Source organism: Triticum dicoccoides, chromosome 2A, assembly GCF_002162155.2.
Source record: "Triticum dicoccoides isolate Atlit2015 ecotype Zavitan chromosome 2A, WEW_v2.0, whole genome shotgun sequence".
Taxonomy (NCBI): Eukaryota; Viridiplantae; Streptophyta; class Magnoliopsida; order Poales; family Poaceae; genus Triticum; species Triticum dicoccoides.
The window spans coordinates 672,623,023-672,643,955 of NC_041382.1; the positions used below are offsets into that span (position 1 = coordinate 672,623,023).

At 49.2% G+C, this 20,933-nt stretch overlaps 2 protein-coding genes across 5 annotated transcripts; one reads left to right on the top strand and one right to left on the bottom strand.

Annotated features, from left to right (window-relative positions):
* Window positions 1-8,157: 8,157 nt before the first annotated feature.
* LOC119356124 (putative glycerol-3-phosphate transporter 1) lies at window positions 8,158-12,719 on the top strand. 4 transcript variants are annotated; one of them, XM_037623034.1, is made up of 3 exons: window positions 8,158-8,232; window positions 10,544-11,616; window positions 11,713-12,719. In XM_037623034.1, the coding sequence occupies exons 2-3, from the start codon at window positions 10,626-10,628 to the stop codon at window positions 12,279-12,281; spliced, it is 1,560 nt and encodes a 519-aa protein (XP_037478931.1). In that variant the 5' UTR covers window positions 8,158-8,232; window positions 10,544-10,625; the 3' UTR covers window positions 12,282-12,719. The 4 variants fall into 4 exon arrangements, with proteins under 4 accessions (XP_037478931.1, XP_037478929.1, XP_037478932.1 ...); XM_037623032.1 differs by lacking the exon at window positions 8,158-8,232 and adding an exon at window positions 9,362-9,519; XM_037623035.1 differs by lacking the exon at window positions 8,158-8,232 and adding an exon at window positions 9,865-9,897.
* A 3,439-nt stretch (window positions 12,720-16,158) lies between these two features.
* Window positions 16,159-19,560, bottom strand: LOC119358076 (40S ribosomal protein S25-like). Its single transcript, XM_037624787.1, has 6 exons — window positions 19,401-19,560; window positions 18,613-18,686; window positions 18,444-18,533; window positions 18,230-18,300; window positions 16,465-16,528; window positions 16,159-16,351 (listed from the first exon to the last, which is right to left on the bottom strand). Exons 1-6 carry the CDS (start codon window positions 19,558-19,560, stop codon window positions 16,229-16,231), a joined length of 582 nt encoding a protein of 193 aa, XP_037480684.1. The 3' UTR covers window positions 16,159-16,228.
* Window positions 19,561-20,933: the final 1,373 nt, after the last annotated feature.

Consider the following 20,933-nt stretch of genomic DNA (forward strand, 5'->3'; position numbering starts at 1 on the left):
CAAAACTTAGTACTCTTTGGGTGTTAATCACATAGCAATGTGAACTATATTATTGACTCTAGTAAACCCTTTGTGTGTTAGTCACATGGAGATGTGAACCAGTCACATAAAGATGTGAACTATTGCTGTTAAATCACATGACGATGTGAAATGGATTATTGACTCTAGTGCAAGTGGGAGACATAAGAAAATATGCCCTAGAGGCAATAATAAAGTTGCTATTTATATTTCCTTATATCATGATAAATGTTTATTATTCATGCTAGAATTGTATTAACTGGAAACTTAGTACATGTGTGAATACATAGACAAAACAGAGTGTCCCTAGTATGCCTCTATTTGACTAGCTCGTTAATCAAAGATGGTTAAGTTTCCTGAACATAGACATGTGTTGTCATTTGATGAGCGGGATCACATCATTAGGAGAATGATATGATGGACAAGACCCATCCGTTAGCTTAGCATAATGATCGTTTAGTTTTATTGCTATTGCTTTCTTCATGACTTATACATGTTCCTTTGACTATGAGATTATGCAACTCCCGAATACCGGAGGAACACCTTGTGTGCTATCAAACGTCACAACGTAACTGGGTGATTATAAAGATGCTCTACAGGTGTCTTCGAAGGTGTTTGTTGGGTAGGCATAGATCAAGATTAGGATTTGTCACTCCGTATATCGGAGAGGTATCTCCGGGCCCTCTCAGTAATGCACATCACTATAGCCTCGCAAGCAATGTGACTAATGAGTTAGTTACGGGATGATGCATTACGGAACAAGTAAAGAGACTTGCCGGTAACGAGATTGAACTAGGTATGATGATACTGACAATCGAATCTCGGGCAAGTAAGATACCGATGACAAAGGGAATGATGTATGTTCTTATGCGGTTTGACCGATAAAGATCTTCATAGAATATGTAGGAGCCAATATGAGCATCCATGTTCCGCTATTGGTTATTGACCGGAGATGTGTCTCGGTCATGTCTACATAGTTCTCGAACCCATAGGGTCCGCACGCTTAACGTTGGACGGCGATTTGTATTATGAGTTATGTGATTTGATGACCGAAGTTTGTTCGGAGTCCCGGATGAGATCAAGGACATGATGAGGAGTCTCAAAATGGTCTAAGAGGTAAATATTCATATATTGGAAGGTTGCATTTGGACATCGGAATGGTTCCGAGACGTTCGGGCATTTTTTCGGAGTACCGGGAGGTTACCGGAACCCCCCGGGGAAGTTAATGCGCCTTAATGGGCTTTAGTGGAGAGAGGGAAGAAGGGCAACAAGGTGGCGCGCGCCTTCCCCCTGCCCAAACCGAATTGGACAAGGGGTGGGGGCGCGGCCCCCTCCTTACTTTCCCTCCGGTGGAAGAAAGGAAAAGGGGGGCGAATCCTACTTGGACTAGGAGTCCAAGTAGGACTCCCCCACCCCCCTGGCGCGCCCCTCCTGGCCGACCTCCTCTCTCCCTCACTCCTTTATATACGCGGCCAGGGGGAACCCCAATAGCACAACAGACAATCTCTTAGCCGTGTGCAGTGCCCCCTCCACAGTTTAACACCTCGGTCATATCGTCGTAGTGCTTTGGTGAAGCCCTGCGCCGGTAACTTCATCATCACCATTGCCACGCTGTCGTGCTGACAGAACTCTCCCTCGTCCTCAACTGGATCAAGAGCTCGAGGGACGTCATCGTGCTGAACGTGTGCTGAACACGGAGGTGCCGTACGTTCGGTACTTGGATCGGTTGAATCGTGAAGACGTTTGACTACATCAACCACGTTACTAAACGCTTCCGCTTTTGGTCACGAGGGTACATGGACACACTCCCCGTCTCGTTCCTATGCATCTCCAAATAGATCTTGCGTGATCGTAGGAAAATCTTTTGAAATACTGCGTTCCCCAACAGGTTTGGGCCGGCCTGGCTAGCAGCTGGGCCGACTAGCCCAGTGGGGGTGCTCTTTCTTTTCGCTTTTTGTTTCCTGCTTTGTTCTTTTTCTTTTTATTTTTATTTCCTTTTCTGTTTTCACTTATTTCCTAATTATTTTAGTTTTGGTAAAATACAAAAGATATACCTAATCTAGTATATTTAATTATGCCACATACCGAACATTTTAGTTTTGATGTTTGTTAAAAATCCAAATTTGAATTCAAATCATTTTCAACTAACGCGGGATTAGCGACAGTAACGGAGGTGACATGGCATCATTAGCATAGGTTCACTGTAGGATAATTATCCGGGCGTTACAATAGAATATGTAGGAGCCAATATGGGCATCCAGGTTCCGCTATTGGTTATTGACCGGAGAGGTGTCTCGGTCATGTCTACATAGTTCTCGAACCCGTAGGGTCCGCATGCTTAACGTTCAATGATGATATAGTATTATATGAGTTATGTGATTTGGTGACTGAATGTTGTTTGGAGTCCCGAATGAGATCACAGACATGACGAGGAGTCTCGAAATGGTCGAGAGGTAAAGATTGATATATAGGACGATGATATTCGAACACCAGAAATGTTTCGGAGGGTACTGGGTACTTATCGGGTCACCGGAAAGGAGTTTCGAGCACCCCCGGCAAAGATATGGTCCTTATGGGCCAAGAGAGGGAACACACCAGCCCACAAGGGGCTGGTGCGCCCCTATAGAAGCCGGCCCTATGAGGAGGAGAAGTAAAGAGGGAGGGAAAGGAAAGAGTGGAGTAAGACTCCCCATTCCTTCCCTCTCCCCCCTCTTTCCTTCCCCTTCTTCATACAAGGAAAGGGGGCGCATGAGGGCAGGAGCCCTAGGGCCGGCGGCCAGCCCCTTGGGGTGCTCCCAGGCTACCCTAGGCTGCCTCACCTCCCCCTCCCACCTATATATGTGTGGGGAGGGGGCGCCACACAAGGACACAACATTGTCTTAGCCGTGTGCGGCGCCCCCGTCCACCGTTTACTCACTCGGTCATATTTTCATAGTGCTTAGATGAAGCCATGCGGAGATCACATCACCATCACCATCGCCACGCCGTCGTGCTGCCGGAACTCATCTACTACCTCGACGTCTTGCTGGATCAAGAAGGCGGAGGACGTCACCGAGCTGAACGTGTGCAGAACGCGGAGGTGCCGTGCGTTGGTACTAGATCCGTTGGAGCGCGAAGAAAGTTTGACTACATCAACCGCGTTTTGAAACGCTTCCGCTTACGGTCTACAAGGGTACGTAAACACACTCTCCCCCTTCGTTGCTATGCATCTCCATGGATAGATCTTGTGTGTGCGTAGAATTTTTTTTGTTTTCCATGCAACGTTTCCCAACACATTCAAGCTAGCTAGTGTTCAGTTCAGCACAAAGTGGGTAGCGTACATAGTTTTGGCACATTCATGCTAGCAAACGTACAAGTTTTTGCACGTTCAGTTGGTTCTTTGTTCTTACGAATTTGGTATTTTTAGTTTACCTGACAACAAAATAGTAATTTTGAAGTTGATCAAGTTGCACATGATCTCTAAAATCCAATTTCTTCATCCGTTGGATAAGACTTTCCTTGTTGTTGTTTGATTCAGATACTCAAATGTAATTTGGCTCTATTTTGTTAAATCATATTATTATGTATGTCACAAATACCTTGATTCAATCTAATTATGAATGCCATGTTTTATTCTAAGGCATACTAAAAGAGAAGAAGGCCAACAAAATTGATGGATGGATTTGGTGTTCAATTTAATATGTTGTTAATTATGTATGCGGTGATCTTGCAATGTTAAATTCTATTCAAAGGTCATATTTTGTTCAATACATATGCATTTGTGAAAAGAAAATTTGTGGTGCGGTGCCCTATTAGGGTAGTTGTTGGAGCAGTCATGGCCCTATTTCGTGTTCTATTATGGGACTGTTGTTGAAGACGACGCTTGGTCGTGCACAAAAATACACATCTGTGTGCCCTAAATTTTTACCCCACCCTATATTCATGCTAAAAAAATAGGGTTGCTATTGAAGATGCTCTTACCTCGGCCAGGCTTCGAGTTTCATGATGACCTTGGAGATAGCATCGAGTAAGAGGATGATCTGAGCTGCAACCTTCTTCATGACCAACTTGATCTCCAAGAACAACTCTGCGTGCTCCCTCCTTTAGATTTCTGCAGTGTGTCCGATGCCCTCTCCGGATTCACATATCCATTTCATGAGGGCGCTCTCTGCTCCTCATCTTTCCGTCGTCACGCTTCGTCGGTAGTTTTTTTTACAGCTGTTGTTTTCTTTTCATTTAGATTTAGAGGAAGGGGATGTCTTCCTTAGGGTTTCAATGAAAATAATATATCTTTGATTCCTTTTCTCCCCAAACAACCCGCTAAGCTTTATTAAATCATGCGTTGCTGCCATGGGCCCATGGCCCTTAAAGTTTCGTGATTTCATTCAAGCTATTACAACATATAAATGGACTCGTCTATCTATCATCTATCTAGGAACTTGAATGAGAATGCTCACAACTTTGCTTACCAGACTCTCAACTCCTCACATGAGTCTCTTTTTCACTGCTCTTGTTCAGCTCATGCCTTGCTTAAGGTTTGGACGCCAATATCTGGGGACCGTGTGCCAAGGGACATGGTCCCATCGAACCAGGGAATGATGTGTTTCAGCTAAAAGAAACGTTCGTTGGGGAGGCCCCCTCCCTTTTCATGCACATCCCTAGAATAAGCCCAGTTAAGCCAAAGTACAAGCCCAATTTTCACCACAAACTTAAAAACTGATATGGACCTCATGCTAATGCTAAGACAACACAAATAATGACATGATGTACATAATAAAAATGTCTTCACATTTTAAGTTGATCAGATATTGTGCTTCCCCACAAAAAATACAGAAAAAAGTTGCGAGACTTTGACATGCTAAATTTAGAAAATAGGAACTGGGTATTGCCATCCCATTGCCGCATTATTGAAAAAAAAGAACAAAACTTTGAAAAATGACATGTGACCATCCATATGTATAGCTGAAAGAAAGTCAAAAAAACATCTAAATGCTTTGAACACAAATTTCCGAGTATTCTTCATTTTTAAAAATGTTGTATGCAGACAAAAAGGTGGTTATGATGTTTATACCTAAAAACATGCCATACAAAAAAAGAAATTTACCATGATATGTGCTAAAAAAGGCCATGTTATTACTACTCCCTCTGGTCCAAATTAATTGACGCAACCTCTATACAACATTGTATAGAGGCTGCGTAAATTAACTGGGATCAGTGGAGTAACAAAAATTGTCATGCTTTACAAAAAAAATGCCATGCTCTATAGAAAAATACCATGATCTAAAATAGTAAAGGGACAGGGGAAGAACACATGCCAGTGCATGTCCTTGCCGCCACCACCTGCTGTTGCCTCCGGCTGCTCGCCATCCCTGGTGTGGCCACTCGCCGCCGCCACCTTTTTCTTCCCGCGCCGCTCGACGCCATGGGGTCCGCTTGAGGCCGCGTGGGAGCTCGGTCGGCGTGCGTCAAGGCTCACGACCAGCCGCAGCTTGCAACCGGCCGCCGCTCACGGCTGCCACCGTCACGTCCAACTACAGAGACTGGATTGCTTTTAAAAAAATACTTTCAGGGACCTGATTGCTTTAAAAAATATGTGTAGGGGTTATTATGTAAAAAATGAGGACATATGAGGACGAGACACTGACATGCAGGGCCCACATGCAAGTTAACGGTCAAGCCGATGGTTATCTTACGTGCGGGCCCCAGCTCTCATAAACCTGATTATATGTTAACCAGTCTTGGGTTTTTTGAAATAGTTGACGCCAATTCTAATAGTTTTAGTCAAAAAGAATTTTTTTTTGATAGTTTTTTGAAACCTTAACGTGAATTGTGGTAATTTTATGCTGTTCACTCGATTTCATGTAAAGATATCACCTGGGGTCTATTTACAAACTACAACTACTGCAGCTAAAATATCGGGGAAACCCACGGAGACACACGGCGCAAACCAGATCATGCAAGACCATAAAACGCATCAGGCCTACTACCATGATAATTTTGCCGTCGAGCTTATAGACCGTGGGTCACGTCACATCACATCACGTCACATGGCGCCCCTTGATTAGCCGGCCATGGCTCCATGTGTGCGAGTGCGCCGTGCTATTACTCCAGCCGTGGACATGTCGGCGTTGCCTCGCACGGCAGCGCGCGAGGGCGTCCGTCCTTGAGAGAAAGGCTTCCATAAGTCATGCCGCCAACAAATCCGCTTCCAGATCCGTCCCACCACCTTCCAACCATTCCACACGGCCGACCCGTCCGTTCCCAACGCCCGGCGACGTCGCCGTCCGAGGCCTCCTCTCCTCGTCAGGCCGGTCGCTCTCCATGCGCGGGTCGTGCGTCCACCCGCGCCCAGAACTCGCGCGATAGGTGTTCGATCGCGCGCCGACCCGGCCGTGGTGCGCCCCTTCGAGCTTCGACGGGCGGCTCGTCTCGCCTTGTCGGCGGGTGAAGCCGGGCCGGATCCGCCTCCGCGCGCGCCACAGTGGAACCGGCCACCGGGGACGTCGGCGCGGGCGCTACTGGCCCGATGCATGATTGGTCGCTGTCGCTGCGTACCGTACGTGTACGTACGTGCGCGCGTCCGTCCGTGTCGCGCGGGCGGGTCAACAATGCGCAGCTGTGCCGCGCAGCCAATTAAAATGCGTTACCCATGATCATCGGGTCGACTTCGACACGATCGACCACATCGATGACCGACCGATCCATCCATCATTGACAGTGCGAAGCTGGCGGTGCGCGTGTGACCACTCGTAGAATATCCGCGACGCGTGTCCCTGCTAGGGAGAGAGAGAGAGCCGAGCCGTGCCGTGGCAGACCGACTACCAATGAATGTGCCACCTAGGATAAATATTGACGTGAAAGGAAGAGAAATCATAAAAAAAGATTTATCTTCTTTTATTCAAGAGATTATCTCATAGGCTGAGCATAGTGGGGAGTAACTTATACTAGTGTCATGCACATGACACTAGTCTAAATTACTATCTTCATAGTGCAAAGTAATATAATAGTAGTGTCATAGATGACTTCATTTGTTGGCTTGTAGACTCATTTTGTATTGGAAAGTGCTATGTTACTACTTCTCATTAACTACTTGTCATATAAGTAAAATTTTCTTAAAGTGCGCTATGTTTTTTGAGAACTTACTCCCACTATGACTAGCCTTAGTGTAATATGTCTCATAATGCTTTTAGGAATAGCTAGTTATTAAAGATAAGACTAAAAGATAACCAATAGACATATTTTTATTATCATCTCTAAATACATGCAAGGCTTAAGATAAAACTATCTATCACTGTACATGCTTTTAAGAAGTTCTTTTCATTTCGAAAACATCGTCCCAGTTTTCACACTGTACAATAGACAGTTGGTACTCCCTTGTACAGCCGAGGCCTCGGACAGGAACGAGCCAACAGCCGACGAAAGTCGGCGAGGTGTGCCTGAAGGTTGACGGTTTGCGTAGGATGGAGGGAGGAAGGGAGGGGAGGTGCGGGTTCGACAAGGAATTGGGATGGTTCGACGGTTCCACTTTAAAGGAATGGGTTAAGGAGGGCGAGGCCATCGCGTGTGGCCGATGCAGCGGTTCGGTTGGCACTCGTGGGAGGTTTGAGAAATATCACAAACAGTGCCAGGCAAGAGGTAGAAGAAGGCCATCTGACCGTTCATTGCATACCCGGATGATACAAAAAAATAATTTGACTGGCCCCCGAAAAAAATCCAGTCATCCGATGACGTATGACGTGTAGCCAGTCCCATCCCATAAAAAGACAACGGTTTGTTCCACGGTCATACTGTACGTGGTACGTAAATAGCACATCGGTTCACCTTTTATGTCTATCTATATTTTTTTCACCTTTTCTTCTCCAGCTATTTTCCCTTTTAATTTCCCCACTTTTTTTTTCCTGAAACCCGGAGGGAGGCCACAATTTCCCCCTGGCATAAATAGGCGGGCGGCCTCTTCCCCCTGGTTTGTCCGTTCGCTGGACGGAGCTCGATCCTGCTGGGCTCGACCCCGTCGACGAATCGAGGTATCTATCGTCTGTCACCGCCGAGCCAATCAATCGCGCCCTTGCATTTCCTCCCCTGACCCGATTCCCTCCGTCTCATCTCATGCGCAGACACGCCGCGCCGGACGACGACTGCGCCCTCACGCGCGCAACAGTCGTCGAGCCCCGGTTCACGTCTGCCGCCCGCAGGCAGGGGCACCGCACGGCGATCGAAACAACAAAAAAGCAAAAGGTTCGTCCGGTCGCCCCCAGATTCCCACCATTCATCTTCCACTATTCCGCCTTGTTAAATGTTGATAATTTCTGGCACATTCGGACTTCAGAAAAGCTGGGAATTGACAATGTTTATTACTATAATTTGTGATGAATCATACGTTGCGTCGAAGCAAAGTTAGCAAACCGCGGCGGTGTTAGCATGCGGGTTACTGGAGAAGAGAATAGTAGCAAACGGCGGCACATGACGTGAGGCACAGGATCGCGTTCGGCGCGGGCCCCACAGCTGTTGGGATCGGGTACGAGGCATATAATTTTAGCTCCGCGAATATGCGCCCCCGAAAAGGATATCCGCTCCCAATATTCCCTTCGTCGAAAGACTAATCTATTCTTGGAGTCGCAGCCGGCCGCAAGCAAATCTGCGTTCTCTTTTGCTCTTTCTTTTGCTGGGAAGGAGATCGAGCCCGGAAACCTTGGCGGGCGCGTGCGTGCGTCTCGTCACCCCCGGTATGAAGAAGCTAGGCGGACGAGCAATTTCGCAGCGCGTTTGATTAGCGCAAGAAAGATATCGCTCTCCCGCACGCAGGACCTACCAGTACTACCAAGGGTGCGTATTTGGCCATGCCTCCTCAAAGTCCTGGCGCTTCTTTGGTGTTCTACTATTGGAGAACAGCACTGTTTTGACGTCTTCTTTAGAAGAAAAACAAGAGGAGGAAAATGCACCACCGCAACCACGGCGCTTGGAAATACTCTTTGTACTAACCAAGTGTGCATGCCCGTTTTCCTAGTTTACGTGGGGATTTCTGACCTGGGGCAGCGGCATTGCCAATGTCTTTTTAATCCCAGCGTGGCAACACGTTTACACCATTTATGATGGATATTTTTTTTTTCCCACGCTTGGGTCCGTTGGACCATCCACGTTTCAAGGCACATGCCCCCCTCTTATATTTTATGAGCTTGTATCATAACACAAGCTAGTCAACTAAACAGTACTCGCTCATTACGCCTCTTGTCGTTAAGCAAGCGATCAGGCACCACAAAGAAGAAGAAGACCGTAGGGGCGGGCGTGACCTGACATAAGCTGTCTCCAGCACCGGTATAAACACACGAGCAGCTACCTCCTCGGAGGCCACGGCCGAGGCGCCTCAGCACTTCCACGGTCCGCGCTCCCCACGACCCCGAGCCCCTCCCTCCCTCCCTCCCGGGTCACGCACGACGACCCGACTCCCCAACAGCCGGCCGGAGACGAAGAAGAAGAGCACACATCCTCTGTTTCCTGGGCAACCTCCAGCGCCTCTCTCCGCAGGTAATGGCTCGCGTCATGCCGGCGCCTCTCCATCTTGCTTTCGGTTCCGTTTCGTCCGCCTGCGTCAGAAGAAGGCGGCTTCTCGCAGATGCCGGCCATGGCGGCATAACGGATCGCCCGACTTCTCTTCAACTGTTGTCTTGCAAGTTGCATAGCTTCGGGCAACTTTAGCCGCTCTGCTCGTTCCGCTTTCTCTTTCAGATAGAGTAAGATCCGTTGGTTCGGTTGCTTCTGTTGTCGGGCTGCCTTGCCTTGCTTGCAAGACCGGCCTTGTCTTGCTTCTTCGCCTTTATATTCATTCGTGCCCTTAGGCTCGTATTCACGCATCTCTGTGCCCCCTGCCTACTCTTCTTCCCATTGCTGGTTGCTCAACTGTAGGTGAGCCTTGCTGCTGTGGTTGAAGGAGCTCTATTTTGTTGTTTCCTTGGTAATATTATTTCAGTTGATCAATCCAAGTTCAGTCGCACTTCTTGATTTTGGTAGTGATCATTAGATCTTGCCCCCCTCCATCGACCAAATCTCCCAATCAATTTCAGGTTAATGTCAATTGTATGAAGTTAGTGGTTGTTTTCTCTGCTCAATCCGGGGGTCCCTGATTTTAATTTTGAGCTTGGGCGCTTGGCTATCCTGTTAGGTTGATTCTGATGAAAAGTGCTCATTTGTAGGCATATCTATGCTGATGCCAGGGGCCGCTCAAACAAAAGATTCAATGATTTAACAATGTTTCCCTCGTATCATCCCACCTAAAAAATTCGTAACATCCAACCTAATCTTATGACAGCAAGTGCAAAGTGGTAGCAATATAGCGTGGTGTTTATTTTATTTCAGGAACCATCTAGTCCTTGGCCCCAATAATTCATCCAAGCATTGTTATAGGATCATTACTCCTTGTTGCAAAATAAGCATTTGCATCCGTCACTTTCATTTTCATAACTCCAAGTTCCACATTTCTGTCGAGCTGTCGGTCAGCACTTATGATCTTATCTGGATAATTCTGACGTTTGCCGTGTTTGGTTTTTTTCAGATATTAGGCAATAACACCAGCCGGCCTTCTTCCCGGCTACATTAACTACCAGTTTGTGGAGAAGCCAAATTCAGGCTCGCTCATGGGCTCCTCCGCTGAGAGCAGAAGCAGGATGGGTAGCATAAAGCCCATGGGGATTCAGCTCATCGAGTGTGTCCGTGGCGGCCCTCTCTCCTTCAGATCATCTCAGGCTCTTGTGTTGGTGCTCACCTTCCTGTCATATGCCAGTTACCATGCCACTAGGAAAACCACAAGCATTGTCAAGAGTGTTCTTGATCCCAAGACAACAAACCTGGGCTTGTTGCACTGGCCCAGCCATATGTATCTTCAAGAACTGAAAGGCGCGGCGAACAACACGGCTCTCCAGAGTGGCTGGGCTCCGTTCAACGGCGAGGATGGCACCAAGCTGCTCGGCGAGATCGACTTGGCTTTCCTTGGGGTGTATGCCATTGGCATGTTCTTTGCCGGCCATTTGGGTGACCGGGTGGATCTCAGGATCCTCCTGACCATCGGAATGGTAGGGACCGGGCTGTTCACCGCCGCTTTCGGAGCCGGCTACTGGCTCAACATCCACAGCTTCTACTACTTTCTCGGCGTCCAGATGATCGCCGGTCTGTTCCAGTCGTCCGGCTGGCCCTCCGTGGTCGCGGTCGTCGGCAATTGGTTCGGGAAGAGCAAGAGGGGGCTGATCATGGGGATCTGGAACGCTCACACCTCAGTGGGAAACATTTCTGGCTCGCTGATCGCGGCTGCCATGCTGAAGTTCGGGTGGAGCTGGTCGTTTGCAGTGCCCGGTGCCATGATTGCGCTGGTCGGGCTGGCCGTGTTTCTCTTCTTGCCTGTTGATCCTGAGGTGGTCGGGGTCGAGGAGGATCGCCATGTGAAGGACTACGAGAAGAATGGCACGGATGTGCCTCTGCTGGAGGGACATTCGAGTGGACGAGACGAGGCAGTGGGGTTCATCCAGGCATGGAGAATCCCTGGCGTTGCCCCATTTGCTCTCTGCCTCTTCTTCTGCAAGCTTGTCGCCTACACGTTCCTCTATTGGCTCCCTTTCTACCTCAGCCACACAGGTTCGTCTAGTTGTATATTATGCTGGCGGCATGTGGAGATAAAAAATGAATCTTTTTTTGACCTGACCACCGTTTTGTTCTGTTCCTGAATTTCAGAGATCGGGGGAGAATATCTGTCAGACTCTGCGGCGGGGATCCTGTCGACCCTGTTCGACGTGGGCGGCGTCGTCGGCGGCATCCTGGCCGGCCACATCTCCGACCGGCTCGACGCGCGGGCGCTGACGGCGGCGACCTTCACCTTCTCGGCCATACCGGCGCTCTTCTTCTACCGCATCTACGGGAGCATCTCGCTGACGTGGAACGTGGCGCTCATGTTCGTGACGGGGGTGCTGGTGAACGGGCCCTACGCGCTCATCACCACCGCCGTGTCCGCCGACCTCGGCACGCACAGCTCGCTCAACGGCAACTCCCGCGCGCTGGCCACCGTGACGGCGATCATCGACGGCACGGGGTCCATCGGCGCGGCCGTCGGGCCGCTCCTGACGGGGTACATCTCCGCCAAGAGCTGGAGCGGCGTGTTCACGATGCTCATGGCGTCGGCGCTCGTCGCCGGCCTGCTGCTGTCGAGGCTGGTCGTGGCCGAGATCACCACGAAGATGGCGGCGCCGCAGAGGCCCGTCGATTCGGCTGGCGATCTGCCCGTGTCGTCGCTGGAGGAGCCTTAGGCGGGGCCGGAGATGGCCGGACTGTACATTGAATTAGGATGGCGCGAGGAGGGTGGCAGGTGGGGCTGGGAAATCGGGAGGTGCGACGGGAAGAAGGAGCGGGTTCCGCTCTGATTTTCCGTGTAGTAGGGCGCTCTTGGGTCTCATGTGATTGTGTCGTGCTGTGCATATGGAGTGAGTGATTGTTACGCCGAATTCGACCGGATAACAGTGCGGATTATTGCGCGCTGTCTGCTCCTCGATGTAGAGCATGTGCCGACCATTTAGATCACGGTGAAGAGCGGTGCTCTCTCTTTTGCAGTATCAGCGACAGATCAAGGAAACGAAGGCCGGCATTGTACTAAATTTGTAGCCACTTCGGAAAGTGTACATTGATTGTAGCGCATGATACTGTGAAATCTGAGATGTCCTTTCACCACTCGGTGACAAGTATGTTCGTATTCTGGTGTTTGTCAAGTGGCGGTTCCTCCCCCAAACGCACAATTTTATGTGGTCGTCATCAAAGAAAAATTGAAGGGGACCAAGGCCGGCGTAAAACGTCCTAATTTACTAAATAGTATAACTCAGCTAATTAGGAGCCTCCATAGTGATTTGGGATCCTAAACCGTCCGATTAAGCGTATAAACGAGTGAGATCATTCCATCCTCTCGTAGCATTCATTTGCGCCTGTTCGCTGAAGTCGAACCAACATCAAAAGGGCCGCTGCTCCGCAGGCTTATTTCTGAGCCTTCTGAAGCACTGGGTTGTGAGGTCGGCCGCCCGGTGACTTAGGTGGTGTTTGGTTCTCTAGTCCTAGGAATTTTTCTAGTCCTTGGGACTTTTTAAAAAAACTCTCAAGAAGGTGCTTCTAAGGGCTTTTAACAAAAAATCCTTCCATCCTATTTGGTTTGTTAAAGACTTTTTCTGTTCCCAACACAAAAAAGTCCCTGAAACCAAACACCCCCTTATTTTCTGTCGTGAGAGCGATCGGGCTGCCGATCCGTGGTGCTGCAGCCTATTTTCCTGATTAATGGTGCAAGAAAGTAGCGTGCAACTTTGGCTACCTTTGTCTAAAAAAAACTTTGGCTACCTATGGTTCTACTGCACCATTCTTTTTTCCTTTTATATTCCTGTACTTCGCAGCATCTACCTTGCAAGGCTAAAACGAGGACATCATCATTCTTTGTTCCTTCTATTATTCCTCAACTACGTAGCAACTATATTTTTTTCTGGAATACGTATTAGCAGTATTAAAGGAGAAGCGGCAAAGAAGCTGGATATAATGTCTTTCGGCCATTGCAACACCAATCACAAGAACTAGCATCCACATTCATCAAACACACCCACCACGTGTACTAAGATACATGCTTCACCTAGGCCAACCTCATGCCGATGGTGATGGGGCAAGCCACAGAGCAACCAAACCGCATCATAACCGACGCCAGAGACCTCTACAACAAGACCAAAACACAAAGCCAACACAGACCAACGTACCCCATCCATTGCGCCGACAAGAAGTCGGCAAGTGGACGGTAGGGCCTGGGCGGATCTAGAGACGACGTCATCGAGAGAGCGTTCGTGATGGTGTATATTGCACCAAGGAGGCCCACACCCATAGTAGAAGCCAACACCGAATTGAGCCGTGCCACCGGAACTCCTTGAGCAACAAGACGACGCCTCCAAGAAAAGGACGGCGCCATGACGCCGCCGTTGCCGCCGCCTGGTCCAAAGGACGGACCAAGGGATTCCCCTTAGCACGGCAAGGCTACAATGAACGATGACACATACCACACAAATATGATCCACCACTTATTCAATTATTCAAATGCCTTAGCAAATGTTATGCATAGACAAAAAAATGCACAATGACAATCCAATGCTTACTTAGATAGCATTCAATTATGCAACTTGTACCTAAAGTTTCAATAATGCCCAACTATCTATATTGAAGTAAGTTTTTTTTTCTTTTTTGTCATGTCCAGATTTTCTCATATATTTGTATTGTTCTTCCAATAAAATGCACAGGCGCAGCAATGCGCGCCCTTATGTTCTAGTAAACCATAAAATTACCTAAACAATGTAGTACGAGGTTAAGGGAGTTACAAGAGGGTTGTTACAAGATACTCCCTCCGTTAAGTGTTTCAACCTTAGTACAACTTTGTATAAGCAGTAATGTTGATGAATTGTTGATTAGGGAAACCTGGCCAAACGGCAGTATGTTGAGGGTATGTCATGTCTGTTTTGTGAAGAGCTTGAAACACGCACTTATTTATTTGTTTTTCGAACGCTCTATTGGAGATCGAAGAGACGTGACCGATGTTGATCAGCTCATAGGTACTAGCGGATTGGCTCAATCATCGTTGCTTTTTGTGCAGCTCATAGGAATCAAGTTACAGACTGCAACGAGACCTCTGTTTTAGATGCGGATGGAGAAGCATTGCAATAGCGTGCTCCCGATGGAGTGTCATATGCTCGCAGGCTGCAAACGTGCAGCTGGACTGTGTGACTTCCTCACCGTAGCTGCTGGCTCGCTGTCCATAGATCCTGGCTAAAAAGATGGGCGGCGAGTATACCTGGCCAAACCACGGGCCGGGCCTAGCCAAGTCTGAGCCAAAAAACCTGGGCTCGAGCCCGGTCCAGCCCGGCCATGGGGCCTAGTTTTTGGCCCAAGTCTGGCCCGAACACGCAAAACCCATCGGGCCTCGGGCCGGGCCCCTTTAGAAAACTGCAAAAATGATGGGCCCGAGCCTGGCCCGGGAGTAGCGTCGGGTCGGGTCGGGCCGGGCCGGCCGGGCCCGGCTGCCCATGGCCAGGACTAGCGGCGAGTTATATCAAGCTCTTCGGTGTTGCTCTCGTGTGCCTGTAGCGTGAACCCAAAAATCTGAGAGCCTAACGCTCCTAAACTGGCTGCAGCCCGGTGTAGACTCTGGGAGGAGATCCCAACCGTAGTTGATAGAACTCCGGTGTAGATTTTTTTTTTTTGAGAAATCTTCTGTGAGGACAGGTCCTGCATTTCATTAAAAAGAAAAAAGTTTGGCCCACTTTATAAGAAAAATCAGACCCAAAAACCTAACATTCTCGGCTAATCAGAGAAAACCGAATGAAAACCCAAAAACGAAAAAAGCGAGAAAAAAGAGGCGCTAAAGCTTGGGGACAGGGACAGGGACAAGACAAATGCTAAAGCCAGATACCAGAGCGACAGGCCCAAAGCAGTTAGCTGAGGCTCAAGTGCGACCAAACTAACCACCACTCACTACGGCCTAGATTCCTACCATCTCTTTGCGGCGAGGAGATTTGAGTTTCTCATCATATGGTGAAATTTGATGTCAGGTGCTTCAGGTCCATGCAAGGATTCGACATGGTCAAATCGGCTCCAATAGGGAAGCGGCGACAGCGGCATGCCGACGTATTTTGGCGGTAATAGTGGTCATTTGATGGTCTCAAAATCTTAATGTATTTTTTTATTATGTTTGAGATGCTTTGTACTTTCGATGAATTTTTATAACTAATCTGGTACTTTTCGCAAAAAAGAAGAAGACGGAGGAGCTATAATTGCCAACGCGAAAGGGATTGTGATAATTTTGTTTGCAAAACCAACTTTTTGCCCATTACAAGTGCTTGACTAACCAATATTTTCAGGTTTTCATGGTTGAGCTCCCATTGCTATTTCTCAATGGAAAATTACAACAGAAGTCAATTCTCTTATGGACAAAGTCAATACTGAAAACCTGGCTCTTTTGATCAAAAGAACAAATGAGGGTAGCATGATCAGAGAAGATAATAAAGGCAGTGATCAGATCTACAATCCCACGAACAAAGATCGATCATGTAAAAACAAGATAATTCAACACTATTCATACTGACTGAAGAATATACTTAAATACAAGGGTATGAACTTTTTATTAATCTACAACTCATTTTCTTATTAGCCTAGTGCTGGACTAGAAAAACGCCACTAGCAAATATAACTAACTCGATGGTACATTGGTAGCCCTGGTGAAAATCTGCTGGCTGGCATGAAGGGACACCTCCCTCACGAGCCCCCTTGCCATCAGGTCCTTGATGCCCTTCTTAGCCAGGGACGCATTGATCTGCAGGAAGATGATGCTAGGTGAGATCTTCAGATAATCATCCTGTCTAAGCTGCGCATTGTACCCGGGTTAATCAAGAAGAGAACCGTATGATCGATCGTACGTATACGTACCCTAAGGCGCTCAGAGAGGACGGAGGGGGTGACGAGCTTGTACTTGGGCGCCTCGGACAGCAGTGGCGGAGCCAGAACTTTTGTCGAGCCTGGGCAAGCTTGAGCCGAAGTGTCTAATGTCGAAATTAAAATGTGATGTTGTTCCGATAGATACAACATATAAAATAGCCTCAAACTTCCGTACCACAAATCCACATTAATAACGAAAAAACGAATTTAAAAACAAAGTCATACAAATGTGGTTTTAAAGTGAACTAATATGTAGCATATCGATATTCAGTTTCATAGACCAAAATGAATTTGAGACTTGACAATAAAAGTCATAGAACAAGGCCATGCATGGAACCAAACTCATCTTGTTCCAAGCAAAAGTACGGCTATCCAAATTACCATCCAAATGTCCTAAAAAATACTACAAGATAAAAAACAGATTCTGAGTTCACATAAATTCATCATTGTAATTTGTTGATATATTCAAAATAGAGAGCTTGTAGGAATAAACGGAACATAGAATAGTGTGTTAAAGAAAATCACAAGGCAGATGTAATTTGTGATACTTCGTTGCAATGAATGTTTGAATAATATTTTTATCATGATCTAACTTGAAAAAAAATCAACCCTAATCTATCCATCCCTAGATGTGGATAGGCACATCAGTTAGCAATCTTACCTAATCTGATTACGAAGGAAGGAACGAGTGGGCAAGGTTGCAAGCCGTTCCTGCCTTCCCCGGGACAGATCCGCTCATCCCGCCGCTGGCCGCGTGCCGAGGCCAAGGCCAGCCTCCAGCCGCCGCCGCTGCTAGGCTGTTTCCGCGCGGTAGGCAGCCGAACAACGCAGAGGGAGGCGAGCGAGCAGCGAACAGAAACAACGATTAACCAACAGCCCGAACGTGCGTGTGCGTCAGCCTAGCGTTAACCAACAGCCGAACGTGGCTTGCTAGGCCTAGCTCTTACAAAGCCCATTAGCAAGCGGCCCAACACAATTCTGCCCGGGAAATCGTGGTGTTATATTTTCCTTCCTGATGGAACCAAACTTTACACCTCTGGTTTGGCTGCAGTCTATTGGGCGATTTGGAATAATCGTAACCAAGCTACTTTTGAACATAAAGACCTCAAAAGCCCTTTTAATGTGGTGTATGCTGCTTGTGGTTTTTTGATGTACTGGGCAGATTTGATGGCTGGCGATGATCGGGTGACCATGGAGCACGGAGCCAAGATGCTCAGGTCCAGTGCTTCGATGATGATGAGAATCTGCGCGGCTCCAACCAACTCAGCTTCAAACTGATCCCTTCTGCATCTCTTCGGAGCTTCGAATTCTCGTCTGTCAAGGATAGACTGCCTTTCACTCCTGCGCGAGTGCTTCTGATTGCTCTTTTATGAGCCTGTAAGCTTGGTGAAGTTAAGACTATTTCGGGTTCCTTTTGGGGTCTCCTTGGTGTTTAGATCCTTTAGGTTGCGTGATCACGGGTGTCGTTGGGTTTTCGCCCCGCAATGAGCTGCTCGATGACGAGTGCTCATGGTGGGTTTCCTAGTGGTGCTTTGAACTCGCCTCCTCTTTCTAGTTTCCTTGCTATGTAGTTGGTATTTGGGTCTGTGGTTATCTAAACTATGTATTTCCGCTATGTTTTTAATGGAAAGGGGTTAAGGCCCGGTTAAAAAAAATCACGATGCGTACGTCAAATTTTTCAGCTGTCTCACGACATCGTACAGCGTACGCGTTGGCATCGAGCCGGGCGCTGGCTTCGTCCCTGTCGGACAGCATCTTGTCGTAGGTGGCCTGGTCGAACAGCACGGCGTTGTTGACCTTCTCCTTTTGCTTCCCCTTGCTCCAGTTCTGCATACGCAGAGGCCAAACACGTACAGTACCAAATTAAAAACGCAAAGCAGATTCGTGGCAGATCCGGCGATCCAGAATTGAGAAACGCGAAATTCATCTGGGAGATCGCTTGGACTAGTAGCGTCTATCGGTCTATGTACCTTCTTCTTCTGCTGCTGCTTCCCACTGCCGGCATTGGCGGGCTTCGCCGACGACGAGGATGCCGCCGCCTTGTTGTCCTTCTTCACGGCCTGCGCGGGGGAAGCCGGTCAGTGTTTATCTACAGGGGCGCTTCGTTATGGTTAGGACTCGGGAGGAAGGAGGGTTTACCATTGCTGCCGATCGAGGAGGTGCTGCGAGGCGACAAAACGATCGAACAAGAAGTGCTTGTGAGAAATCGTACGCTGTGGAACACCGGCAATGATATACGTACAAACAGTTTACAGGCTTTTACAGGTGGGTTAATTTTTATTGGCCAACAAATGAGCGAGACGGCCTACCCCTCTAAAAATCAGAGGAAGAGGTTTGTGATTGGTTGTTAGATGGAAAGAGCTTGTAAAAACTTGTAAATCTTTGTATGTCTAGCATTTTTGGTGGAACACCGATAGGCTTCTACTAGGGCTTCGGCTCGCGCAGTCGTGCTGCTTATATTCATTCCCGAAACCTACGGGTAATGCACCTCACGTATGGAGACCCAGACAGATACGGGTGGTTATCCATCTGGAGTTTGGACTGCTGTACTACGTCCAACACAAGGAGACCGATCAAGCGATCAGCCTGACCCTTTTTTTTAGAAAGAGAGGAGACCGATATGAAGAAGGGGCGTACTACGCGTCCGCTCATTTTAAAAGATCGGCCGGGTCACCGGCCATCAGATCTGGCACATGAGCAACACCTTCATCATTGTAACAAAGATTTTGTTACGACATACTGTATTTCTTATTGCAACACGGATCTTGTTACAGAAGTTTTGCAACACAACATAGAATACATATATTTTTGGTTTATAGCAAAGTCTTGTTGCGGGTATAGGTGGCAGTTGATGACAAGCGGCACGCTTCCAAGGCCGCTAGAGGATACACACTTCTTCTGATCGATGCGCAAGCACGGAAACTTACCGCCCAGGCACACGGCGTGTTTCACGTTTGCATACACGCCGTGGGGACACCGGAGGCGGGGGAGTGCGGTGTCGGGTGGCCATACGCGCGCGACCTGCGCGTCGGGGCACGCGTTCTCCTGCCGCAGCCTTTTCCGACATCTCGCTCCAACGCCTGCCATTTCGCCAGGCAAAGATATTCCTGACGACGCCAATGCCAAGCGTATCGTCGGCTTGCTGGTGGAGTATCTGACTGCCTGTAACAAAGAAAAAAAAATTGCTGGAGTGGCCGGCTAGTAATCTCCCAATCTCTCTTCTCCTAAGAGCATCTCCAGCCGTTCGCCCCCCCCTTCCCCAAGGACGTCGAAAAAGCGTCGTCTAGGGCTGAACCGGCGTTTACTTTCGGTGTGGAGGCGATTGCGTTCCCAGTCGTCGTCCCCAAGTCGGCGCAGACTCGGCCATTTGATTCGAATTCGGCACAAACTCGGCGATTTTTCATTCACATTTGTACAAAAAATCAGAAAAACAAACAAACTACGCCTAGCCCTATTACGCCGCGGCCGCCGCCCGCATTCTACATGTCGAGCCTGTAGAACTGGGTGTAGTCGCCACCGCCGTCATCGCCGTCGTCGCCGCCGCCGCCGTGCATCCCGCCGGGGCCGCCGCCGTCCCTGTTGCATCCCTGACCAGGGTCACCGATGCGCGGGGGGCTTGGAGGGCCTGCGCGCGTCCTCCTCGTCACTATCGAGGACGATGACGCCGCCCTCGTTGATGACTAGGGCCTTGATCTCCTCGTAGGCTCGGCGCTGGCGCGCCACCTGCTCGCGGACGTAATCCGCCTTCGCCCACTTGAGGGTGGTCTCGTTGGCGGCGGCCATCTCCGCGTGCTCCTTCTTGATAGGGAGCAATCCCGGCTAGGTCTTTGGCCGGACTAGGCGGAGGGAACGCGGGGAGGGGCGGCCGCCCTCGTTGATGACTAGGGCGCCATTGCGGGTGCGATGCCCAAGCGGCGTCTCCTGCGGTCTCGATGGGGTCGAGGACGGCCTCGCGCCGCCCGCCGGCGTTGAGGCGGTCGCGGGGGATGGTACCGTTGGCGGAGGCGATTTGGTCTATGCGGCGGCAAGCGAAGTACATCGTCCACAGCGTGTGGCTGTCGGCGGCGTACCACAGCTCGTTCCGCTGCGCCTCCTATAACGATGAACGGATGCGGGCGATTTCGGCCCGCCGTTCATCCCCGGTGGGCACCGGGTGTACCAGGACGCCGCCAGCGCTCAGCTTCCACGAGCCCGGCACCCGCATGTCTGGGGACGCCGAATAGTCGGCCTAATAGAGGAGGCGCGCCTCGTCCTCGCAGAGATGGCGTCGGCCGAAGCCGTTCGCCGCCACGGCGTCGCCTAGGCGCTCGGCCATTGCTCGTCGGCGGGGAAGAGGGGTGGTTGCTTCTTTGTGGCGACTGTGGCGTTCACCGGCAGGGAGGTCGGCTTTTATAGCCGAAGCGGGGGTGGTGAGAACCTGCATGCCGGGTGACGCGTGGAGGGAGCAGGCGGGACGCGCG